The following is an 18,956-nucleotide window of genomic DNA, read 5'->3' on the forward strand; positions in this document are numbered from 1 at the left end:
ACAATACTAGGACTGCAATACTAGGACAGATACAATAGCTAATCAGCATCCAGTCAACAAATGGCAGCCAGTGAACAATAATTCAGTGACAATAAGGGTCAACAGTCAATCTCGTATGAACTCTAGCTCATGTCCCTGTGCCTTCTGAAATAATATAGTTGTGCTCAATGGCTAACATAACCCGACAGAATATTTGCTTTCTTGGGCTTTTTTCAGAGAATATGAATGATAACACCAAAACTTTTTCTCCATTCATGGTTAGAGGTTGGGTGAAGCCATTTATTGTCAAACTACTGTAAGTTCTCTTTTTAAATCATAATGACAACCCAAAACATCCAAATGATCCAGATCAAAATTTCACATACCCTGGTGATAATCAATGTGTGTGCATAAAAGCTCTGTGGAAAATGATGCCACTTTAGTAGTGTGTGACAATAATTTTTTTAAATGTGGAGACTCCAAGTTGGGTTTTCATCTGGTGGGTTGCCTGGAGTGGAAGGTGTGTCAGAGGCCTATTATACTCTTTCTACTTTGTGGAAATTGATGCTACTTTAATTGTGTGTGACAATTATTTTTTTTTAAATGTGGAGACTCCATCTGGTGGGTTGCTCGTGTAAGTAGGGCTCCGAGACAGGCACTTACTGTTAGGGATGGCAGAAAGCACCAAATAAATATAAAGATAGTAATAAGGTGCATTCGCAGCTCGGGGTCCACCGTGCAGAGATGGAACCAGATGCTAGTTAATGGCGGCACTATATGGTGGTATTACACCAGAATAAACACGGGTTCCGTCACCCGGCATGAACTGATGCGAACTCTGTTGCTTCACAGAGTCTCAGAGAAGCAAAGGAAACAATGTGCCCTGTTAGCAGTCACAGGGTGCAGCAAATGGACACTAGTGGGATCCCTGAAATTCACCCCCACTATGCTGGTGATTGATCTTGCTCTGACCCTCGGTGTCTTTTGAGCCCATGCCTGAGGATGCCCTGAGTCAGATGCTGAGATCAAGCGGGAATTCCCATCCTACACTGACCAGTAGTGTGAATGTAGCTAAGAAGCCACTATTAGGCACTGGAGAAGCCACTTTTAGGTGCTGACTGCTTGCTTCACTCACCCTAATACCCAGACAACAACCAAAGGAATTGGTATCATTAAGGAGCATTCACAAGTATCAATCGCTCAGCACACACATACAAAGTCTAGTCTATACTAGCGCATGGCAGAGCAGCCATGCAAACCTTTTATAGTCGCAGCCTTCTGGGACCTTCCTGGTGGTCCAATCAGAGCCACTACAGGACCAGGGCATGTGACCTCTGACCTCCAATGAGAGACGCAGAATGTCTCTGAAAGTCCATATCCTTGACGCTCATCTTGACAAGTTCAAGGAGAACATGGGAGCTTACTCAGAGGAGCAAGACAAGCGCTTTCATAAAGATATATTGGACTTTGAACGTCGTTACCAAGGACAGTATAATGAAAACATATTGAGGGACTATATTTGGGAGCTTCTTCGAGAAAGCGATTTGCAGTACACTTGCAAATTTAGAAAAACTACTCATTTCTGAACCATTTGAGTGTTTTTTTCACTATTTTGTCCATTTACCGTGCAAGTGTTGCTTTTTATCAGACCGCATGAAAGAAAATATAATAATTTCCTTTTTTTGTCACTATAAATACAAATTTTTTCTGGCCTGTAGTCATAAAATCAAAGTTTGTGCTGAATGTAGTTGTTTTTCCATAGTCTTTAAACATAAGCAGTTGAAATATTACACTTTGAAGCCAGGAACAAAAATTGTGCTACATAGTGTTATTATACTGATATCTTGTTATAAACAGACTATATATGAAAGAGTAAAGATATCGGCGTACTGTGCATAGAAACTATCCAACAAAAATAAATTTTTCACAGTTGTAAAAATAACCAAATTATTAATCCAATGGTGTTGTTCTATATGTAAAGCAATCCAAAAGACAAATCAATTAAGTTGCATGATGCTGCAACCTGAGGTCTTTCTGAGTTTTAGACCAGATGCAAGGATACAAAGAGAAGAAAAAAAGACACATCAGCTTAGATCTGCTTCCCAAAGTCAAGAACTTGCACATAGCTGTTGAAGGAAAGAACTTATTTCCTGAATTTGCAATGTGTCAGAGTCAGACCAGCTATTTCATATATAGTTACTGGACTAATAAAACATGCTGTATATAGAGGAAATGGGCTTCAAAGCAAGATTATGGTGCAAAGTCAAGGTAGGGATACGTAAAAAATGATAAGCAATGCCTATAATAATTATTTTCTGGTGCCATGATAGTAAAACTGTGGTATAATAGAAATTGCTGCTACATGAGGGTATCACTCACATATCAGAGAAATGGATAGCCACTATGCAATGTCCCAGGAAGTATAAGTGACTGTCACAGAGACCTTCTCATTATGAGGAGCTTTGGAGTGGTAGTTTATCGTTACTATGATAACTCTTTCAAAACTATCAAGCCAGGATGTGGAAAGCAATAGCAGAGACAAGCCCTTTTCTGTAGTCACCACAAGAGATAAGATATGACAAGATTCAAAATCACCAAATCGCACAGACTTTACAGGTAAATTTGATTTACAGCAAAACTATTCTATGAGAATTGAAGGCCCTTTATTATGCTCTGGTGTAAAGACGGAAGTTGATTAAAAAGCTGATATCATTCCACTGACCTCTGGTGCTTAATGTCCTCCATATAGTGTTCATCTCCTTTTCTTACTGCCGCCGCCGCCACCCACTTAAACCCTGGGCATCCTCATGCTAGATTGGAACTTTCAACCACAACTATGCAGGGAAACAAATCCCATAGGCAGTGACACACCAGGCTTAGTTGTGGCCAGAAAACACAGGCTTAATTGCACATTGTCGTAGTGTGTAGCGGCCTGGGTTTTCAGAGAATGTTAGTGGCCAGAGAGATGAGCTTTGAAGTGAATATAATTTTTTCTCTTTTTTTAACCTTTTTTCGGCACTCTACAGATCTGCAAAATGGTAGAAAGCCTGCAGCCTTTTTGCTGAATTTGTAATGAGCAAATTACAAAAAAATACACATTCTGGAGAATTTGGATTTTTGTAAACTTCAAGTAGAATTCAATACCATCAAATAAATTCAGCTAACTCTATTCACACAATGGATTGTGCATCTGAAGCATCTTGTGAACCCCACAATTGTCTATAAAACACAAGATGCTTCTAATGCACAATCTATTCAAATGACAGCTAGAAAGGGGTTGCCACTTCAACAGCACAGCTAGATTTCAATTTGCCTAGGAACCAGTCCATTATAGTTGTGGTTTATAATCCATATCCTTGTAACAGTAACGTGTTCTAATGGTATGAGTGGAGTACACCAAGAATCAGCTCTGTGGTCATTATTGCTATCCTACGTATATGAGATAAAAGACTAAGCAGGTTCTCTTTTGTAAAAATCAACGTACATGCAGAATAGTGGGTCTCTTAAATGTCAAATTCAAGAAGCTTTATCTAGAAGTTATATTACATGAAAAAATAAAATAAAATAAAAACTTTTTATGAGCTGACTACTTACTGTCATGACTAACATTCAATGATTAGTTTAGTGGCCTATAGATTGTAGGATTTTGGAAAAGGATTTACGAAATTTCCTCATATCTAATAGTGTCTTACAATAATTTGTCACTGGGAACTCAAGCTCATGTACTTTTATTTGCCCTCTACATTTCTTTACTGCAGTCTCTACATCTCCTGAATGTACATGACACAGCCTTAGGCCTTTCAATGTCACAAATCCCCATTATGATCTTTATTTGAGAAGGATTCTGTAACTTCAACATGATGGCTTAGCAGCATATTTAGGTTTCTGCACCATAAGTGGCTTTTTCAGTTTTAAGTTCTAGTTAACTCTTGCATAGACTATACTAAGATGTTTTTATTATTATTATTATTATTATTATTATTATTATTATTAATCCACTGAATTGAAATTAATTATTGACACTAATTTCAAAATTATCAGCAAATGATCCAAACACTTTAAAACATGGCAAATCAGATAGTAATAGGTAGGAACTGAATGACGTGTGCAACAGAGTAAAGCCAAAGCCATTTAAAAATTGATAAATGCCATCTGTTTTGCCTCTTGTTGTGGAAAAGGTATTTCATTGAATTGTATTTTAGCATATAACAGTGGTAACTGTATAACAGCTTTATTTCCCAGTATGTTTTCATGTTTTTCATATCCAATAGTATTATTTGTAGCACATTCAATTATTTATACATTTTCTGCTTAGATTTTATATAAACGCACACACACATACACACGTATGCATGGCACACTGCCTGGAGATTATGCCATGAGTATCCCGCACAGTTGTTGCTGAAAGTGTTCACTTTTTATAAGTCCTTCTTTTGCACAGTAATAATTCTGGCTTAAAAATATCAGTTTAGAAATTTAAGTATTTGGCTGATGCAAGGGACACAGTCGTGACAATATCATTCTTAAAATATCAAGCCTTAGATATTATAAAATGTAATCAGGATTGTTGTCTTTATTTTTTTCCATCCAACTCCAAAGGTATCGCACGCAAATAACTTTCCAGACAGAATGACCTTCATATATAAAGTAAAAACTTGTTTTCATTCTGTCATTGCATGCAAATCCCCTTGTTAATATTCTCTGGAGCTCTGGTGCTATCATTTCTCTTCTTTTTTTCTCATTATCTTCAGCACTTTGTCCTATACTAAGAAGAAATTAGCTTCTAATGAGTTTTGTCCTACTTTTGTGTTACTTGTTGTTTGAGCAATCTGCTTAAAGAGAACAGGTGAAAACCCATGACAAGTTGTGTTCTCACAATACTACAATGACACTATGAAAATGTACAAAGTGATGTAATTGTCTCACTAACAAATAACAACTTTTACTATTCAAAACGAATTATGAAAATAATTTAAATAAAAATGATTGAAAATCTATCTACCTTAATCTATTTTTCCATCTACATCTATTTTTTCATTGTGAAAAAAAATCTGCGGATCAGTTTCTCATCAAGAGACAAATTAGTACAGAATCGGAACCATGGTGAACTACATTAAACAAAAGTCCCGTTTATGCAGTAGTCTATGTTGCACCTGCATATCTTAGTTTTGCCAATGTTTATAAGTAATACAATATCTTACGCTATGTTCTCTTTATACAAATGTCAAAAGTCAATTCAAAACTCTATCTAATTCTCAATGGTTCTACAGTCCCCATGGACATTCACAAATGCAGAGAAGAAATCTTAAACAGTGACATTTGAAAGAACTAATGTCCTTATATTTTCAGCAGTATTTTATTATAATTGTTATTACAATATTTTATAATAATGATACTTACTATTACTAATGGTAGTATTACTGTTACTTAATCATTATTATTGTTATTATTACTACTACTACTACTACTTTTTCCTAATCTGCTAATTTATTTTCCTTCTAGGGCCAGGATTTACCATTGCATGAGATTCTGAATGCTACTTGTGACAACAGTGGTATGCAGGTATGTCTTGTTTTGTTTTTTTTTTCTTTCCATAAAATTAGTATCTTGACATATTTCTCAGTGTCAAGATACAATTTCTCCTGTTCAGAAATGATTCTGATGACCCACTCTCTATATATAACTGAACATATGTCTTTCCATTTTGATTGCATCTTAAAATGTAATAAAGTAAACAAAACCGCAAAGCAAATAAAGTCAAACATGTCATCTGTAAAACAATAGACAGTAGTAAGAAGTGACTCCAAAATTAGCCTGAGATAGAAAGTCTTCTGTTGGAATTTTGCTAGGGTGAGACACATAATATGATGCGTCAGTGCTTTTACAGTATGTATGTAGTCATTTATGGTTTGTGATTCTAACACAAAGATGATAAAAAGCTAGCTGGTCATTTAGACAGATATATATGAGATAGATAGATAGATAGATAGATAGATAGATAGATAGATAGATAGATAGATAGATAGATAGATAGATAGATAATCTGAAAAAAAAAAACAGGCAGCACTCCTGCACTTTTTCTGATTTTCTATTTTGGAGGTTTGGACATCACCTTAACATGTTACAATGCACCCGACTTTTTTTCTTTGGTAGTGCTGCCAAATTTTCTTTAATTATTTTAGATAGACAGTCTGAAAGATATATAGATAGATAAAATGGAAAAAATAGGCAGCACTCCAATACTTGTTTAAAGTATAAAATGGACTTTAATAGCCCTGATGGTGTGGAAACGTTGTCATGCCACCAGGGCTATTAAAGTCCTTTTTGTACTTTAAACAAGTATTGGTGTGCTGCCTATTTTGTCCATTTTATATTACAGTACAAGGAAGGGATTCCAAGTGTGGTAAGCCTGGCACCCGAAGTAACCTTTTATATGTGTGCTGTTCCAATATTTTTTCTAGATAGATAAATAGATTGATAGATAGGTCTATTAATTAACATTTTCTGAACATGTGACCCTCGATCTCCACTGAGAGATCTTACCCTGGGCATGCTCAGAACGGGAAAAGCAGGACTTAGTCCCAGAAGCATCTGCTCACCACTGCCCAACACTGGCTTCAATGGCAGAAGCAGGAGAAGCAGCAGTAACTCTTTGTACAGAGTCAGACTGAGCGAGACGTTGGGACCGACGTCTCCGCTGAGCAGGCTCCACTGCGGCAGGAGAAGAATGGGAGACCGCAGTGGAGATGGCCAGAGATTCCCCCTGTGCAGAGGGGGAAACTCGACCCCTAACATTACCCCCCCTCCTTGGACCTCGCTACACTCGAAGGCAGCAATGAGCTGCGGAGCCTGAATGTGTTTTCAGCAGGCTCCCAGGACCTGTCCTCAGGGCCATAACCCTTCCAGTCCACCAAATAAAATTTTTTGCCACGTACCACCTTGCACCCCAAAATAGCATTCACCTCATAATCGTCCGTAGACGAACCCAATGTCCCAGCAGATGACTCGGAAAACCGGGACATGTATAAGGGTTTCAAGAGGGAAACATGAAAGGTGTCGGTGATACCCAGGCATGGCGGAAGGGCTAAACGATAGACCACAGGGTTAACCTGCGCGAGGACTTTGAAAGGACCCAAGTAGCGAGGTGCAAGCTTAGTGCACTCAACTCGCAGCCTGATGTTACGGGCGGAGAGCCACACCAAGTCGCCAGGAGCAAAGGTCGGAGCGGGACGACGATGTGTATCGGCGGAGGACCTCATTCTCTCCTTGGAAGCCCGAATGGCATCCTGAGTGTGGTCCCAAATATCCCGTGCCTCCACAGCCCAATCTGCCACCCTGGAGTTGGCGGAAGACACGGGCATAGGTACAGGTACCCGCGGATGTTGACCATAGTTGAGGAGGAATGGGGTTTGTACAGTGGAGTTGGCTACGGCATTGTTCAGTGCAAACTCCGCCTATGATAGCAAGGATGCCCAGTCATCCTGCCTGGCAGAGACAAAATGTCGCAGATATGTGACCAGGGTCTGGTTGGCCCTCTCTACCAACCCATTCGTCTCGGGATGATATGCGGAGGAGAGATTTAACTCAATGCTGAGAAGACGACAAAGCTCTCTCCAGAACCGAGACACAAACTGGGGACCCCGGTCACTGACAATTTTGTCCAGCATACCGTGTAGGGGGAAGATGTGTTTTATGAACAACGCTGCCAAAGCCCGTGCAGAAGGTAACCGTGGTAGCGGCACCAAATGCACCATTTTCGAGAAATGATCGGTGATGACCCAAATGATGGTACAGCCACGAGACTTGGGCAAACCCACTACAAAGTCCATCCCGACCATCTCCCAGGGCCTGTCTGCAACCGGCAAGAGATAGAGTAGCCCAGCTGGCCGTTGTCGAGGAGACTTATTTTTGGCGCAGGAGACACACGCCTGAATATACTCTCTGACATCTCGGACCAAATGTGGCCACCAGTACATCCTCGCCAGCAGCTCAGATGTCCTCTTTGTCCCAAAGTGTCCACCCACCCTGGACGAATGAGCCCAAGAGAGAACCTACGGTCGCAAATTAATGGGCACAAAAGTCTTGCCCGGAGGCACAGACTCTAGCGAAACCGGAGCTACGGTTCTCAGGCTCTCCGAAGGGACAATAAGCCAAGGCTCTCCTTCCTCCTCCTCAGATGACACAACAGAGCGAGAGAGGGCATCAGCACGAATGTTCCTCTCCCCAGCAAGATAATGGAGGGTGAAGTGGAACCGGGAGAAGAACAAGGACCATCTGGCCTGGCGAGAATTTAGCCGCTGGGCTGTTTGCAAATATAACAAGTTTTTGCGGTCCGTGAAGACTTGAAAGGAAAAACGAGCCCCCTCCTAGAGATGTCTCCACTCCGAGAAAGCCAACTTCTTCGCCAGCAACTCCCTGTTCCCGATGGAATAATTCCTCTCCGCTGGTGTGAAGGTCTTGGAGAAGAAGAAGCACGGATGCTTCTGACCTTGAGCATCCTTTTGGAAGAGGACTGCTCCTGATCCAACGGAAGAGGCATCCACCTCCATTATGAACGGCTTATCAACATCGGGACGATGTAGGATGGGAGCGCTAGCGAAATGAGATTTAATAGAAGAAAAGGACCTGGAGACCTCTTCAGACCACAAATTGGGATTTGCTCCCTTCTTGGTGAGGGCTACCAAGGGAGCTACCAAAGTTGAGAAGTGCGGAATAAACTGGCGATAATAATTAATGAACCCCATAAAGCGCTGCACCGCTTTAAGAGAATGGGGTTCTTGCCAGTCCATCACAGCCTGTAGTTTGGAATGATCCATAGCCAATCCCTGGGCTGAGATGATATAGCCCAGGAAAGGTAAAGACTCCTGCTCAAACATACACTTCTCCAACTTTGCATAAAGAGAATTTGCCCGTAAGAGGTCGAAGACTCTACCAACATCTCTCCGGTGGGAGTCAATATCTGGAGAGAAGATGAGAATATCATCCAGATAGACTACGACCGAGGTGGAGAGCATATCCCGGAAGATGTCGTTGACAAAGTCTTGGAAGACGGCTGGCGCATTACAGAGCCCGAAGGGCATCGCCAGATACTCATAGTGCACATCTCTGGTGTTAAACGCCGTCTTCCATTCGTCCCCCTCAAGGATGCAAATCAGGTTATACTCACCCGCAGATCTAATTTGGTAAATACCCTTGCTCCCTGAAGCCTATCAAAAAGCTCAGAAATGAGGGGCAGCGGGTACTTATTTTTTACGGTGATGGCATTAAGACCCCTATAATCTATGCAAGGACGTAACTCTCCATTCTTCTTCTGCACGAAGAAGAACCCCGCCCCTGCAGGTGACACTGACTTCCTAATGAACCCTCTTGCCAAATTCTCCTGGATGTATTGGGACATAGCCTCATTTCCGGGAGAGAGAAGGGATAGACACATCCCCAAGGAGGTTCTGCTCCAGGCAAGAGATCAATAGGACAGTCATAGGGACGGTGAGGCAGAAGGGTCTCCACAGCCATTTTGGAGAAGACGTCTGCATAGGACCAATAGCATTTGGGAAGAGAAGAGAGATCTGCGGGTATCTCAGTGGTGGAAACCTGAACGCACTATTTCACACATCTGCCCTTACAAGCTTCACTCCAACCCAATATCCTCCCTGAGGTCCACTCAACATGTGGGGAGTGGAAACGGAGCCAGGGTATCCCCAACAGAATCTCATCCATTCCCTCGGGAAGGACAAGAAGGGAAATTATTATTATTATATGACCTGGAGCGTGGGAAAAAGTTCCCAGGCTGCAGTTCATGAGGACATCCAGCAGGGGGCGCATCACCACGACTGAAGGTAACTATAGGTCATTGACCTACATTTCCTTCATTCACCGGGGCTTACAGGCACGAGCACAGCTGCATTAGCAGGGCTCCTGCCTGTAAAATATTTTAACCCCTTCAGATTGATTACCTCATGGGACGTGACAGTTCATCAGAGGGTATGTATATTGTGGGTTTATTATTTTTCCAAGTGAGGGTCTTCAAATGGATTGAGAGAGCAATAAAATATTAAAACAACCGGTGTGTTTATTTCATTAAAATACTTTTTAATCATGTGTGTGTGTGTTTTTTAACCCTTTCAAACAATTGGATTAATAATGGATAGGTGTCATAATTGACGCCTCTCCATTATTAATCTGGCTTAATGTCACCTTACAATAGCAAGGTGGCATTAACCCTTCATTACCCCATATCCCACCGCTACACAGGAGTGGGAAGAGAGAGGCCAAGTGCCAGAATAGGCGCATCTTCCAGATGTGCCTTTTCTGGGGTGGCTGGGTGGTCCCTGAACACACACTCACATGACCACACTGGCGCAAAGCACATAACTTTAGGAAGACACTAGCGCATGGCCGTGCGGCCATGCGAGCCTTAAATAGTTGCAGCACATACAGGACCTTCCTAGGAAGACCAATGAGAGGCTGCTACAGAGCCTGCGCACCTACAGGACCTTCCTAGAAGGACCAATAGATTAGACTGCAGTATCTGAACATGTGACCCTCAATCTCCACTGAGAGATCTTACCCTGGGCATGCTCAGAACGGGAAAAGCAGGACTTAGTCCCAGAAGCATCTGCTCGCTGCTGCCCAACACTGGCTTCAATGGCAGAAGCAGGAGAAGCAGCAGTAACTCTTTGTACAGAGTCAGCCTGACCGAGATGCTGGGACCGACGTCAACGCTGGGACCGACATCTCCGCTGAGCAGGCTCCACTGCGGCAGGAGAAGAATGGGAGACCGCAGTGGAGATGGACCGAGATTCCCCCTGTGCAGAGGGTGAAACTTGACCTTTAACAGTGAGCACTAAAATGCTCGGGTGCTCATTGCTCAGGTCGAGTAATTTGGAATACTCAGGAACTCGACCAGAGCAAGAAGCCCAATGCAAGTCTATGGGAAACCTGAGTATTTTTACCGCGATCCCCCCAGGGGTCCTTTTAAGGTCTTAAAACATCTGATAAGGATAGAAACACTGCTCAAATGACACAGGAGCATCATGGGGATGGCCCTTGGAAGCAATTCTGACTCCTAGATCACAGCTGTAAGCAATGTTGTCAGAGTTTCACAACATTTTTACAGGTGCACCAAAAACATACAAAAACAAAACCAAATGGATTTTTCTGGGAAATATGTTAAGGTACATCCTTTCCAGGGTAATGACTTGTATATTAGGCAAAATAATTAACCCCAGACCAAAATGTTCTTCCACCACTTGGGCTATGTTCACACACAGCGTTTTTGATGCGTTTTTCAACTTTAACATTGCTTTCAGCCAATACAAATGCATTCACTGGGAAATGTCATTGTAACATTTAACAACCCTAGCTGGGCATGTGGTGTGTGACACAAAAGGAGACATATCTTGTTTCATTTATGAAGGAGGGACTCTTAAAGTCACAAAGCCTATTTTTAGAAGGGCATCAGGCGGCATTAATATTCTTAAAGAGACATTATTAAACAGCGGGTCTCCTATGCTGTTTTTGCCTATGCAGTGAGTGGCTGGGCTGCCAAGAATTAGAACACACCTCAATACCCCTTTCATGAGAGGTACAGGAGTGCCTCCTGAAAAAATGTTGCAAAGAATGCAAGGCCTGCCCTCCTATCAAGTCATATGCACCCCAATAAGCCTTTGAAACCAGATACTGGATGGCCACAGGAAAACCCACTTCACAGACTTCAGTTGGTCCTGCCATACAGGTTCCTTATGCATTCAATGCAAGGGCCGCCGTTACCCAAATTTGCACGCACCCCAATCCCCCTTGGAAGAAACATGGAGGAGGGCCTCCGAAACAAAATTGTCCCATTACCAAGGAGCGTGTCTTCTAGACTTGTATTGCCTATACACTAAGTGTATGGGCTAACCAACATTTCCCCATGTGAGGTAAATTTAAAAAGCAAAATTCATGACAAAATAGTGTTTACTGTTTTGAGCTAGGGTAACACACAGCAAAAAAAGGATAATGGAAGCCTCAAAAGCACACTTTGTAGCCCACAGATAGATGAGATGTGTGTCAAAGAACTACCACACTGTAACATTTGTTTTGTTTTAACCAAGATAGTGTATAGCCCTGGGTTAGTAGACAGACCAAAAATTGGAATGTATGCATGAAAAAACATTTTTTTAGACCACACATAAAATGGCCATCAGACTGAGATAACAGACTCTTTCAATATGTGGCCTGTATTTTTAAAAATTTTCAAACCACAAAATACTGTATACACCAAGGGTATCAGACCAAAAAATGGAATGTATGCCTGAAAAGACAAGATTTGAAGACCACTGATAAACCAGGCGTGTGACTGAGATAAAAGACTGTTTCAATATGTGGGATGTTTTTTTTTTAAATTTTAAAAAACACAAAATACTGTAGACAGCAAGGGTATCAGACCAAAAAATGCAATGTGTGGCTGAAAAGCCAAGATTTGAAGACCACACATAGACCAGACATGTGACTGAGATAACAGACTGTTTCAATATGTGGGAGGTATTTTTTAAAATTTAAAAAAAATATAAAATAAAGTAGACAGCAAGGGTATCTGACCAAAAACTGGAATGTATGGTGGAAAAACCAAGATTTGAAAACCACACATACATCAGACATGTGACAGAGATAACAGACTGCTTCAATATGTGGTATTTATTTTTTACATTTAAAAAACACAAAATTCTGCATACACCAAGGGTAGCAGTCTAGCTGACCCAAAAATGCAATGTATGCCTGCAAAGGAGAGATTTGGACACCACATATACACCATGCGTCTGACGGAGATAACACAGTTGTGTCCGTAAGTAGGCTATGCCACTAAAATAAAACATTTCGAGTACTAAAATTGTCCAAACATTTCCCCATGGGGGTACATTTTTAAGAAATCTTTTCTGGGCATCATAGGCACCCGTGGCAAAAATTGGACTGGCTGTAGGAACACAAAACCCGTTAACCCTGGTGATCTAGTGGTGGAGAATGAGGAGACATAAGATAAATCATACTGAAATCAAATAAATAAATTAAAAAATGTGACTCCAGCTAGGAAAGAAAATAACAAAAGGCAGGGGCGAACACAGGTTCATAAATATGAAGCCAGAATGTGTCCAACGAGATATGTTTGTCCCTAGCAATAGCTCAAGAACAACGCAATAAATAAAAATATAATATAAAAGTATTTGAATAATTTTCAATTGTAGAGGTATACACCTCAATAGAGGACTGTCCAGAGCTATGAAAAATGTAAAATATAAGCATAAATGGGAAGAAGATACATACAGCTCCTTTTTACGAAATTTCCCCCTGGGAGAGTAACATTTCATTTGGATTCAAATTGGTAACAGGCATCATATATACACTTTTGCCAAACATTGCACTGGTGTAGCAGCACAGAACACATTAAACCTGTTGATCTAGTGGTGGAGAATGAGGAGACATTGATGAAGGCCTTATTAAAAACTAGGCCCAATGTAAAGGAGCCGCTCTCCTAGACTTGTAATGCCCATACACGAAGTGCATGGGCTGCAAAACATTTCACCAGTGGGGTTCAATTTTTTTTAAGTTATTTTATGGGCTTCATAGACACCCTTGTCAAAAATTGCAGCGGTGTAACAGCACAGAACACGTTAAACCTGGTGATCTACTGGCGGAAAATGAGGAGACATAAGATAAATCATACTGAAATCAAATAAATAAATAAATAAAACATGTGAAGCCACCCATGAAAGAAAATAACAAAAGGGAGGGGTGAACACAGGCTCATAAATATGAAGCCAGAATGTGTCCAACGAGATATGTTTGCCCCTAGCAACAGCTCAGAGACAGGGATCTAAATAAAATAAAAAATATAAAAATATTTGAATAATTTTCTCTTATAGAGGTATACACTACCTCATTAGAGGACTGTCCAGAGATATGAAAACTGGAAAATATAAGAATAAATGGGAAGAATAGACGTACATCTCATTTTTATGACATTTCCCCCTGGGGGAGTAACACTTGTTTTGGTTTCCAAAAAGTAAAGGGCATCATAAAAACACCCTTGCACAAAAAAATGAGTGACTTTGCATCATGGAATCCGCTCACCCTGGTGTTCTACTGGTTGTGGATGATGAGGATAAGGAGGATGATAACACCGAACAGACCAAATCAGGAATGTATACCCATGTGTGGTTGTGAAGAGGTGCATGGGAATACACCTCCCCAAAAAAGAGAATGTATTAGAGGTTATGTTTCACTGTTTTCACTTGGTGGTGTACAGAAGTCTTTCCCAATCCAGCCCTTGTTCATTTTTATAAGAGTCAGCCTGTCAGCATTTTCAGTTGACAGGCTGATGCGCTTATCTGTTATAATTCCACCAGCGGCACTAAAAACCCGCTTTGACAAAACACTAGCAGCAGGGCAGGCCAGGACCTCCAAGGTGTAGAAAGCCAATTCATGCCACGTGTCCAGCTTGGATACCCAATAATTTAAAGGCCCAGAGGAATCACGGAGGACGTTTGTACGATCTGCAAGGTACTCCCTCATCATCTTCCCAAACATTGCAATTCTTGTGACAGCATCCCTTGCCTCTGTGCTGGCACGATGGGAGGGTCTGAGAAAACTGTCCCAGAACTTTGCCATTCTACCCCTGCCTGAGTTGGATTGTACTTCTGTCTCTATCACTTAGGTTCCTTGGTTGTACAACAAACTCTGATGTCTGCTGCCAGCATTCTCACATGGGAATTTTTTAAGTAATTCTGCTACAAGGGCCCTCTGGTACTGCAACATTTTAGTACATGTCTCTGTCTCTGGCAGAAGAGATTGAAAGTTCTCCTTGTAGCGTGGGTCTAGATGTGTCACCAACCAGTAATGAGTGTCACCAAAAAATTTTAAAATGTGAGGGTCACGTGAAATGCAGCGCAACATAAACTTAGCCATGGGTGCCAGACTGCTAACGTGCAAGACTTCTGTGTCCTCACCAACAGGACAACTGACCATGCTGTCCTCCCCCTCCTCATCCTCCTCCTCCCTGTCCTCAGGCCATCCCCGCTGAACAGACAGTATGACAGTTGTGCTTGTAGTATCATTTATAGCACATGAAGGTAGATACTGTTCTTCCTCCTCCTCGTCATTGCCTACTAATCCACGTTGCATTCGGAAGACATGAGACAGGGCTGAGGGTAATCCCCCTGTATGGCTCCTTGCTCCATGTCCTCGTGCTCTGCCTGCAATGCATCCTCTTTAACTGTGAGCAGAGAGGTTTTCAGAATGCAGAGAAGCGGGATGGCGATGCTAATTATGGCGTAATCGCTGCTCATCATCTTGGTGCAGTCCTCAAAGGTTTGGAGGATGGTACATATGTCTGACATCCATGTCAACTCCTGAAGTCTTATGTGTGAAGTCTGAACTGAATATCAACAGCCTTGTTGATGTTGGTAGTCAACAACTGCCCTCTTCTGCTCACAAATCCTTTCCAACATATGCAGTGTAGAGTTCCAACGTGTGGGGGCATCACACACCATTTTGTGAGCAGGAAGCTGCATACTCTGCTGAAGCACGGCAAGGGTGGCTGAAGCTGTAACTTACTTTCTAAAATGGGCAGACAGATGGCATACTTTCTTTAGCTCCAGCAGCTCCGGGTGGCTTTTAAGAAAACTTTGACCTACGAGGTTAAGCACATGGGCCAGGCAAGGTACATGTGTGAGCTCACCTTGCCTCAGAGCCACCACCAAGTTATGGCAATTGTCACACACAACCATGCTTGGCTGTAGGTTCAGCTGTGTCATTTAAATATCTGACTGCTCTTTCATCGCTGTTCACAGCTCTTCAACATTGTGCGGTTTTTCACCTAAGCAGATTAGCTTCAGCAAAACCTGTTACCACTTGGCTGAGGCAGTGCAGCAGTGCTTCCAGCTCTTGACTGATGTGTTCATTTCACAGATGGAGGCTGAAGGAGGAGGAGGAAGAGGTGCAGAAGCTGTAGACTGTGGGGGCAACCCTGATTGACGTAGGACCTGCAATCCTTGGCATGGGGAGTATGTATTCCATGCCAAGGTCCGACTGGGTCCCGGCTTCCACTATGTTAACCCAGTGTGCCGTCAGTGAGATGCTGGTATAATGCCGGTACGGCACACTGGGAGAAATAGTGGAGACTGGGGACCGAGTACCTTGGGACTTATGCCTGCAAAGCTGCGACTTTTCCATCACAGATACACCAGGCTTCAGCCTGACATAACAGACTGTATACATTTTGGGTTTTTTTTGATGATTTTTGAAAAAAAATAAAAATGAGTTGAACAAGGCTAGCAGACAGAACTATGCAACTTATGCCAGCGAAGCTGTGATTTTTCCACCACAGATACACCAGGCCTCAGCCTGACATAACAGACTGTATACATTTTTTTCTGGTTTTTGATGATTTTTGAAAAAAAATAAATGAGTAGAACCAGGCTAGCAGACAGAAATATGCAACTTATACCTGCAAAGCTACGGTTTTTCCACCACAGATACACCAGCCGTCAACCTGAGATTACAGACTGATCTAAATGTGGCCTTGATTTTTGCAGGGCAGAGACCCGAGCTCCTGCAGAATAATCCCGGAAATACTCGGTGCTCGCCGAGTACACAGAGCATAGTGATACTCGGGCGAGTACCGAGTAGTGGCAAGCATGTTCGCTCATCACTATTTAATATTTCAATTTGTTTGGAGATCTGAAAAATGTAAGTGTGACAAACATGCCAAAGAATTGGAAATTAGGAAGGGGGCAAACACATGTGCATATATATATATATATATATATATTTACTCTGTGTCAGGTATGAGCTCTTGGTAATGGAAATGATTTGTATTAGAACATTTAATGTTAAAAGCCACAATGCTCCTTGGAGAACTAATACTATAGTGCTACATGTTTTTGGTTTAGAGAGAGATTTAAATTTGTAGTGCTTACCCAATGAGCACACTTTATTGCCATCAATGTTCTTTTGTTGATTACAGCATTTTTAGTATAAAAACAGGATACTTTAGGAATATCCCATGAATATTGCCAAAGGCATGAAGTTGTAGTACTTTCTACCTCAAACAGGCAGTGTAGCTTAAGCAAGTCATCAGCACTTACTATTTTCCCTCTCAGTGATGAAATATTTGATTGCCCAATGTATGTGTTTTCAGCGATTATACTTAATCCTCTTCCTGCTGCAATGTGTATGTAAATAGCCAGTTACAGCCTTACCTATTCTCTTACAGAATGTGAGGCTTATACAATTTCATTTTTTCAGATAAAGCAGCATAGTACAGAAAATTGGTTTCCTCAACATGCTGTTTTGATTTCCATCTTTAAATAATTGTTCACAATAGTTGAGAATTTCATATAAACTGTTGTAATATCTACTGGTCTTGAGAATATCTACCTATTTTAAAGCCAGAATCAGTGATGACAGGTTTATTATAACAGTTTAACAACTTGAACAGCAGCCTCTTCCTTTTATGCTTAAATTGATATAGAAGTTGTCTGGAGGTTTAGGTACAGTAAGAATGGTCAGGAACAACATTGAAGCGTGTTTGGCACCTTCAAATGGAGACATTATTTTGAGATGTGCAGTGGAATAAGTTTAATGTCAAAGAACCACACTGTTATATCTATCATTTTTGTGATGCAAATATTAGAATTTTAGATTCCACTTTGACCTTTAATATTTTATTTTACATCCTCAACCAGCTTTTGAAAAATAGATGTTGAGTCTTGGCGGAATGAGTTCTTTGCTCACATTGCAGAGAATTGCTCTGACGACTTCATAAAATTATAACGCCATTGAAACATCACTCTTAGGACTATCGAAAAGAACATTGTCATTGAGTAAATGCATGTGCTGGTACATCTGCCATATATGCCTAGACTAACCTTCAATCCAAATTGAGCTAGCATTATTAAAAGGATTTTTGCCAATGTCAAAGGTTTAACAATGGCATTTCTTAAGTAATTTCCATGGAGAAAGCAGTTTTTCTACTTGTGTATTTGTTTTTTTTCTTTTTAGTACTGGTTTAGCAATTACCATATCCATGATTGCCAATGCACAAGGGCAATCGGGAAAAGCGAAGGTCAAGCACCTGACTTGGAATATTTCATGTGATGATCCACTTCCGTGGTGCCTGGGACTTTCAGTTTTAGGTTGGTAAGGACCCAATAACGACAGATCTACCCAACCTGATAATAGGAATCATATAGAAAGAAAAAATGCGTTTACTGAACAATCAAATGAAATAATCTTTATTATGAATAAAGCACAAGGGATATAATCCCCATCACATACATAATACAAAAAAGGAAAAGGAAAAAACACACATCTGGTAGCCATATATGTGTGTCATTGGTGAGCCAACAAAAATTGGTGGCACCCCTCTGAGTGTATATAGATATCAAAAGGAAAGAAACTAGAACTGGACTACCATATATAATATAGAGGTAGTAGTAGCCAAACCAACAAAAACAGAATGAAGGTAATAGGTGAAATCAAATCATCCTAACATCTCTTATAATAAATTGGAGCCACTGTGGCAGGAATCACTAGGTACCAGCACACAGGTTGGCGACAGTTTTAACATCCATGTAGACCAGACAATAATGAAAATATCTTACCCACACACTCAGAGGATGGTGCCACGACCCCTACGCGCGTTTCGGCAGCGTGCCTTCGTCAGGGGGAGTGGCATCATGTTCCAAAATCACACCTTAAATGCTGGGGAAGACCAATCATATAACGATTACACAGCCGACGATCTGTCACATGATGTCGGCACAAGGGAGTGCCGGGAGTCGTAGTTCGAGCTGACCGGAAGTGGCCTGAGTCATGTCGCCTGCGACGCCGATGCTGCAGAGACAGGCAGAGCGGACGTGCACGTCTCTAGTGATTGACGGCGCGCCGGGCGCAGGAGACCAACCACGCGGCCGTTTGTGGAAGGAAACCTCGAAGGCACG

General features: G+C 41.5%; 1 protein-coding gene across 1 annotated transcript in view; it reads left to right on the forward strand.

Moving 5' to 3' along the window:
* Positions 1-18,956, forward strand: part of LOC143818411 (protocadherin-9-like) — a 1,862,556-nt gene that overhangs the window by 597,617 nt on the left and 1,245,983 nt on the right. The window contains exon 2 of the mRNA XM_077299725.1: positions 5,482-5,541. Within this exon, the coding sequence (XP_077155840.1) occupies positions 5,536-5,541 (6 nt within the window). The 5' untranslated portion in view covers positions 5,482-5,535. The remainder of the gene's footprint in view (positions 1-5,481; positions 5,542-18,956) is intronic.

The sequence above is a fragment of the Ranitomeya variabilis genome, chromosome 3 (assembly GCF_051348905.1).
Source record: "Ranitomeya variabilis isolate aRanVar5 chromosome 3, aRanVar5.hap1, whole genome shotgun sequence".
In the NCBI taxonomy this organism is placed as follows: Eukaryota; Metazoa; Chordata; class Amphibia; order Anura; family Dendrobatidae; genus Ranitomeya; species Ranitomeya variabilis.